Source organism: Lolium perenne, chromosome 4 (assembly GCF_019359855.2).
Source record: "Lolium perenne isolate Kyuss_39 chromosome 4, Kyuss_2.0, whole genome shotgun sequence".
In the NCBI taxonomy this organism is placed as follows: domain Eukaryota; kingdom Viridiplantae; phylum Streptophyta; class Magnoliopsida; order Poales; family Poaceae; genus Lolium; species Lolium perenne.
This window is the reverse complement of record NC_067247.2, coordinates 358,415,545-358,423,471: the sequence shown is the minus strand read 5'-3', so window position 1 is coordinate 358,423,471 and position 7,927 is coordinate 358,415,545. Positions and strand designations below refer to the sequence as shown.

The 7,927-nt window shown below is 40.1% G+C and overlaps 1 protein-coding gene across 2 annotated transcripts; it reads left to right on the top strand.

Annotated features, from left to right (window-relative positions):
* The first annotated feature begins 336 nt into the window (after positions 1-336).
* On the top strand, positions 337-7,089 carry LOC127296855 (protein CHROMATIN REMODELING 35). Of its 2 annotated transcripts, XM_051327080.2 has the most exons (7): positions 338-501; positions 1,763-2,351; positions 2,798-2,893; positions 3,373-3,597; positions 4,161-4,331; positions 4,975-6,725; positions 6,801-7,089. In XM_051327080.2, exons 2-7 carry the CDS (start codon positions 1,764-1,766, stop codon positions 6,802-6,804), a joined length of 2,835 nt encoding a protein of 944 aa, XP_051183040.1. In that variant the 5' UTR covers positions 338-501; position 1,763; the 3' UTR covers positions 6,805-7,089. The 2 variants fall into 2 exon arrangements, with proteins under 2 accessions (XP_051183038.1, XP_051183040.1); XM_051327078.2 differs by having other exon boundaries at positions 337-501; positions 4,975-7,089.
* The last annotated feature ends 838 nt before the right edge of the window (positions 7,090-7,927 follow it).

Here is a 7,927-nt window from a genome sequence, read left to right as displayed (position 1 = left end):
ATGGAGGTCCTTTAAACATGGAAACACATGACTGAATCCCATCCGATCCAGGAATCTTCACGCATGAGTCGTCCAAGGGAGTTTGCGGGTGGAGCCTTCCGGAAATCGACACTCCGGCCAGATCAAGAAGGACAAGCACCCAACGGCTCTTCGTCTTGACGCGAGAGAAACCCAAGCTGCACAATTTGATGGAGCTCCTTTAAATTGGTCTCTTACAAATATCTCCAAAGTTCCTTGAAGATATTTCCCCTAACCAAACAACCAACTTTGGAGGTGGCTCAGGAACTTTGCATATACTCCAAGTTCTTTACAAATAATGAAATTCCTCCCCAAATTCATGTGAACGGGCGCCCACAACACCCAACGTTTGCAACTACGAACAGAAATACAGTGCCTCTCTCGCTGCAAGAAACCAGAGGAGAAGGGCCACACCGCCTAGCCCCAAGCAGCTCAAGAAACTTCTTCCTCCTAGCTCTTTAGACTCCTCCGTTTCTCCCCAAGGTAGTTCCTCGGCCATCTCCCATCTCTGCTGCATTTCCTCATTTCGCTTGTGCAGTTCTTCCGGTTTGGGGGGCGCGCCGGCGCCGTTGGGCACCGATCAATGCCTCTGGTTCGGGCAGGATAATCTGACTAAACTTTATCTAGCGTAGTACTGACGGATTCGTAGGTTTTAGGTCCGAATCAAGTGGTTTCTCGAGGCTGGGAGTCCCGGCAATAGGTAGGTCTGGTGTGCTAGTTGGTCGCTGACGTCTGCGACTTGCACAGAAACACCAAGGAAAACATCTGCCCAGGAACATTTTCAATAAAGTCCCCAGGAAATAAACAAATAGCAAAGATCAACCCAAGTTCCAGGAACATGTCAATGCAGATCCTTTAAAGGGCGAGTCTAGGTCTCAGGCGACTGAGACATATCAGTTTCAATATAGTTGTAACTTATAAAAATAGTACTAATTATCAGTTTCAACCTAGTTGAAACTCATTAAATTCTTAGTTTCAACCTAGTGGAAACTCACTATGTTCTCACACTGCACAAATCGCGAGGCAAAATCTAAAGGCTAAAAGCGTCGACTGATACATACTAAAAATCAGGCGCCTGATTTCTAGCCATTCCGTTAAAAAAAACATATCAATGCAGATCAACGCCCAGCCGCAAAGGACCCCCCGCCGGAGCACCGGACGGAGGGGTGGGAACCCATGGCCTCACCGGCGTTCGACGGGGAGGGAACTGCCGCCTCCCTTTTGCCTTCTTCGGTGGGGAAGAGAAGGGGAGGCAAACCGTCTAGTATTTTCGTGGGCGAATCCGTCTGTGTGCTCGAGATGGAACTTTTCTCCGATTTGCGGGATCGTGAGTACTCTTCTAAGCTCGAGGAGTACTGCAGTTCACATAAATAAATTCGGCCATTTTCATTATTATAGTACTCTGGAATAAATAAAAAATCTGCTCGGCTTAGTAATTTAGAATTGAATTGTGATACTCTGCTTCATCAAGATTGCAAGCTAAGATCAACAGAACAGCTAAGTTTATTCATGGTATTGATGGAAATGTCCCTAGTGACCTATACTTCATTTGCATGATAATATGGTGATGTTTTATCTTACTGCTATCATTTTCTATCCTACAAGCATTGCCTATCCTCAGTTCCATTTTCACATTCTAGATGCCATTTATAACATGCCCAAGGCTTCCGCTCATTTGATACATTTTCAGCATAGTTGCATTACATGCCCCCGTATATTGAGTGTTTTTGTTTCTCTTCTGCAGTATGGATCCTGCTAGCTGCAAGAGGCAGAAACATGGAATTGGGAATGATAGCTCGCCAGGCACCCAGTCCCCATCAAGCATCATTAGTCAGAACAGATCTGTCCGCCTGAACTTTCTGGCACAATTAAATGACCTGAAGAATGGGTGTGTCCCTGAAGATTACAAGGCAATCAATAACAAGAGGCATGAAGTTATCAACACCCTTAAGCAGTTGCAGTTAGTACCTATCAAGCTTCGGTATGCCAGTCCAGCCCTCAAGTCATCGGGTGCAAGATTACGCGGTGCTTCACAAAGTGAGAACAATACTAATTCTGATAATGTTACCAACATGGATCCACACTATGTTGGTGATCATGTCCATGGTAACATGGACAATATTGGAGCGGAGGAAGCAACTTTTGTAGTTGATTCTGATGACAAGGAAACAACTTGTGTAGTTGATTCTGATGCCAATTTTATCCAAAAACGCTTGCTTACTGAGCAGTCTGGCCAATACACGGACACCATCTTGCTGGATGATGATTATTGCAGTTCCGAAGTCCAACTTGTAGTTAAGCAAGGAATGGACGACATGGGTGTTGACAGTGAGGTATTCAACTTATCATGAGAATTTTCTGTTTTTGAATCCATCTAATATACACCACTATTTACTTTTTTATACTGCATTAATACAAGAGGATGCAATAGACATTATTCATTCCCATGATCACAACAAACAGTTTATGTGATTGTTAACTACAGTTCCGGACTAGTGGCCAGGGAGGCCACCCCCAACCCACCACCCCATGCACTGATGCACACACCTTCCAATTTGAGTTTCTTTTTGCAATACATAGAAATTCATTGAAAATACATTTCTTAAACCAAAGTCATCTTTCTTACAAAGAATAATACATAAGGCATGTTTGCCCCTTATTATTTAATCAAGATCCGCCACTACTCAACAGTGTCAAGTATCTCTAACCTTATGCTAGTATGATATATTGTGCTGTTTGAAACTACTTATTACTGACTAGCTGTCAACTATGTTTCAAGCCCAAGGAAATTGCTCTATTTGATGTCCATAGTACTTCAGAGCCGCCACAACAACTGATCAATCAAGGACATGATGACACAAACATCTACATTGAGGTCTGGTTCTCTTCAGTATTTGTTATTAATATTTTTGTTGTATATTATTCAATAAGAAAACTAATGGTAATCACTAAGCTTTATGATATTAATATCTTATCTAGATGCATAATCAATATCATATCTTAATAGCATCAAAAGTCCTTGGGCACTGAATGCATGTATTAGTAAGATATTGTTGTATTGTGCTTGAAGCAACTCAATTATGCATTTGAATTAAATTTTCAATTTGTTAGTTTTATAATAATATGTATTTATCTTTGAATATACTGCTTTTTCCATATTGAGTACAAAGAGTTTGGGCTTTAGTTTCATCATTTTTTCCAGGTAATATGCTCACTCAATTCGAAAAGGAAAAAATTGATTGATTTGGTTCATGTATGACTATATGAGTGATCATATTATTTACTAATAAAAATATTTGGATTTATTAATGGAATTTCTTCCCCAGTAATATTCACTATCTTGCATTTCAACAGAGGCATGGCGAGGAGAAAGAAGTGAGGGAAGGAGAAGCTGAAGATGTCCAAAGTAAAGGACACACAAACAATAATAATATATCTGTTGTAGATCCTTATGAATTATCTTGTGAGGTTGTACGAGGTGAGTCAACAGAAAATGGTCACTATGGTAACAATGACAATCCAGTTGATGGGCTGGAAGATCTTTTCAGGGAAATGGATGTTGCATTGGCATGTTCGAAGGTATTTATATAAGCAACTATTAACTCATTCAAATTGTATTGTGATATCTTATCTTCAGTTATTTCTTAGATCAAGTTAGATATCACTATTTTAATGATGGACTGCAGCCTAGCTGCCTTATTTTCTTTCATAAGAATTTCATGATACATAGATAATGATTTTCATGCCTGCATTAATGAAATGGTTCTCGGCAAATACGTCCCATAGAATATAATATTTGTTTTACATGCCTATAGTCGAGCACCATTTCTCTGTTTACTTGGTGTATATTACCAACAAAAATAAACGGTTTTTGACTCCAAGATCAACTATGCTCCTGTATTTCGCATTCCATTACCTAGAGGTCTAAAGTTGGAGCACATGATCTAACTGGTTCTCTTGAAACATGATTTTTTTTGCATTTACCTCCAAACCTTTTTTTTGTCCTCTGACACATATTTTGACGCTTTAGCATCATTATGCTGCTGTTTCTTAACAATATTAGTTTACTCGCTTGCTTTGTTTATTGTCTAGCATTACCTTCTTCTTGATGAGAGACTCACCAATACAGTTTATCTAACCAGCATATTGGAAGTGAGCACATTATTCTTCCGTCGGAAGAGGATATTTGTGAAGAAGTAGTGGTTGATTGTCCTCATGAGTTCCTAAGGAAAGATGATTTGGGCGATGTATGCCGTGTTTGTGGTCTGATCCAGAAACCCATTGAGAATATTTTAGAGTTTCAGTGGAAAAAGGTATGGATTTTCTGATCCAAATTAGTGTATTTACTTTCTTGTGTATTCTAGTGATAATTGCTAAATCAGATTATGAATTTCTCGTTATGACTACATAAAGGAGAAAACTTCATCTGGCATCACAATATCAAATAGTTAAAGCATTGCCTGCCAATAAAACTCATTGACGATTACTGTTGAAATCTATCATTCATAAGTTCTTATCAGTTATTTGTCACTAATACTGATAGATGAAACAAGCTTCCCATATGAACACCCTTTCAGAACTACTCTACATGGGTTTAAGTTTTAACTAATGCAGTTAATTCTGTTTGATGTTTATGTGAAACAGTTGCAATTCTACTGGAGGCGTTTATTTTTTTTTGTTAGATATGTAAAAGGGAAAAAAATACATGATTCATCTTAAATGCTAGAAATCCAAGAGTGGAAATCAGTGTAGGATTTCCTAGTTGATATTATTTTTGAACTTATACTTTCTCCTTTCTCTTTTGAATGAGAAGTGTACTGGGATTTTTAGTTTAAAAAACCGAGTCGTTCGTAAACCTACCCCCCCTTGTTAAAACATGTGGATTTGAATAAAAAGCTTCCTTGTATTTTCCATACTCGTGGAGCCACATCTCTGATTTTCTCTTACATGCATCAGCGCAAGCAATCATACAGAACATACCCGTCAGAACCCAGAAACTCTATTGATCTGGAGGCAACTACCAATCCTTCAGGAAATATTCTTGAAGTGGCTCCTGATGCTCTATCAATCCACCCTCAGCATTCCGAACAGATGAAACCTCACCAAGTTGAAGGTTTTAATTTCTTGATCAAGAACTTGGCAGATGAGAACGACCCTGGAGGCTGTATTCTAGCACATGCACCAGGTTCTGGAAAGACCTTTATGGTGATTAGCTTTGTTCAAAGCTTCCTGGCGAGATACCCTGCAGGGAGGCCATTGATTATTCTTCCAAAGGGCATTCTGGCAACATGGAGAACAGAATTTCTCCATTGGCAGATTGAGAAAATTCCCCTGTATGACTTCTACTCCTCCAAAGCTGGTACCCGGTCTGAACAACTTAAAGTCTTGAACTTGTGGGAAGAGAACAAAAGCATATTATTGGTAGGGTATGAGCAATTCTCACACATAATTTCTGACCAAACATGTAAATCAGAAGCTGTCCAAGAGAAGTTGCTGAAGGTCCCAAGCCTTGTCATTCTAGATGAAGGCCACACTCCGAGAAATGAGGAGACTAAATTACTTGATTCACTTGGAAGTATAAGAACTCCTAGAAAGGTGGTGCTCTCGGGGACCTTGTTTCAGAATAAGGTAAGGGAGGTTTTCAACATTCTGAACCTTGTACGGCCAAGATTCTTAAAGATGGGGCGATCTCGTGCAATAGTGAAGCGCATACTAAGCAAGGTGGACATGTTGGGGAAGAGTGCAAGGTCAAGGGACATTTCAGATAAGTGGTTCGCTGATTTGGTTGAAGCAAACCTTCAAAAGGATGCAAATGATAACGTGAGAGCGATGATCATCCAGAATCTACGTGAGCTAACTGCAAATGTGCTCCACTATTATCCAGGCGAGCTTTCTGAGGAGTTGCCCGGACTTGTGGACTTCACCATTTTCCTGAATATGAGTACCAAGCAGGAAGAGATTCTTAGGGGTTTGGTAGGACTAGATAAATTTAGCAAGAGAATAAAATGCAACGCTATTTCTCTTCATCCGTGCTTAAAGGATGTCCAGAAAGATAAAGGGAAAAATCAAGATATTGTCGTCACGAAGATTGGTGGCATCATAAGTGGAATTGATATCAACGTTGGGGCAAAGGCAAAATTCTTATACAATCTGTTGTGTCTTTCAGAAGCTGCAGGAGAGAAGGTACTCGTGTTCAGCCAGTATCTGCGTTCTCTGATTTTCTTGGAAATGATGTTCAGAGCGAAAGGATTGAAACCAGAGGTGCACATGTTCAAAATAACTGGTAAATCGACCCCAGACCAGCGAAACAAAGCGGTCGAGAGATTCAATAACTCACCAGATGCTAAAGTTTTTTTCGGTTCTATCAAGGCATGCGGCGAGGGCATCTCCCTTGTTGGTGCATCACGCGTCGTCATTCTAGATGTCCATGAAAATCCTTCTGTGATGCGCCAGGCACTCGGACGTGCATTCAGACCAGGCCAGTCCAAAATGGTGTATTGTTACCGCCTTGTTGCCGCTGACTCACCAGAAGAGGAGGACCACAACACGGCCTTCCGAAAGGAATGGGTTTCCAAGATGTGGTTCGAGTCGAATGAATTTAGTGGCAATGATGCTTTTGAGCTTTCCTCTGTGGATGTTTCAGAGAGCGGAGATGAGTTTCTTGAAAGTGTTACATTGCGACAGGACATTAGATCTCTATACAAGAGGTATGCTTATTTTAACGATGAATAAGATCTGATTGGGGGTTGAATGCATCAGTTACTACTTCGTTTTGTTTGCAGGTAAACACCAGAGCTCAGTGAGGAAGAACCCATGAAGTAACTGAAATTAACTTCCTGTGCTTTTCTGCGATATTTTGCTGATCGGCTGAAGTGCGTCAATATACAAACACTTGCACTCCCAAATTGAAAACTTTATTAGACTATTAGAATTTTAACTCTCTTAGTTCGTGTCCTTGTTGTCCCATGGAACCAATTTGTGTGTGATGCTCTCTGTCATATGAATAAGCCTTAACTATCTAAGGGCTCGTTTGATTCAAATGAATGCCATAGGAATTTTGCAGGATTTTCATCTTTTGCAATTTTTTCCATGTGCATTGTTTGGCAGGATTGAAATTCTCAGGAATGCACATTATTTTTCCCTATAGGATTGCATTGCAGGAATTTTTTCATCCACTCAAACCCATGTTACAATTTCTTTGGTTTTTCTGTGAGTGAAATATCCTGTAGGTTCCAAATCCTGAATATTTAAGTGGAGATGACATTCTAATCATGTAGTCTTTCTGTTCATGTGTCTAAGAATATTGCGAATCAAATAGGCCCTAAGATTATTTTTTACTGTTCCAAACAGTATCTTTTCTAACAAATGGTGTTTTATTAAACTTAAAATTTGCATCAAGACGATACAAGCACCTGGCGCCTCTAGGTCCAGGGTGCACACGGCCCAGAGAAAGAAAGATGAAGATAAAGCGCAAATTACACAAGTGTAACATGACTATGAAAAATGCCTAGTCTGATCCACAAACTATTCGGCCACTGGTTCAGGTAAAACTATTTCTTCACGGGGATGTATCAGGTGCAAATATCCATAACATCTGCAAATCTGCAAATTTCTGTTCCTAGCCGTCAGATCATATTCATGTGGCCAGATTGAAGTCCGTCTTCCCACCTCAACCACTTATGTATTTTTGTCACGAAACCCCCTGTGTGTATGGTTCTTTTAGATTTCCTTTTCTGATCCAGGTACAGACCTTGAATCAGCCATGAAGAAACCATTTTAGGTTGAAGCTATTTGCAACGTTAGGAAATATTCCATGTACAATCCAGCGAGTCCATGTAAAGATCCGTAAGAAAACTTAACTGTTTCTTCACAAACCTATTTTTTGATTCAGATAAGAAGACGAACGGGG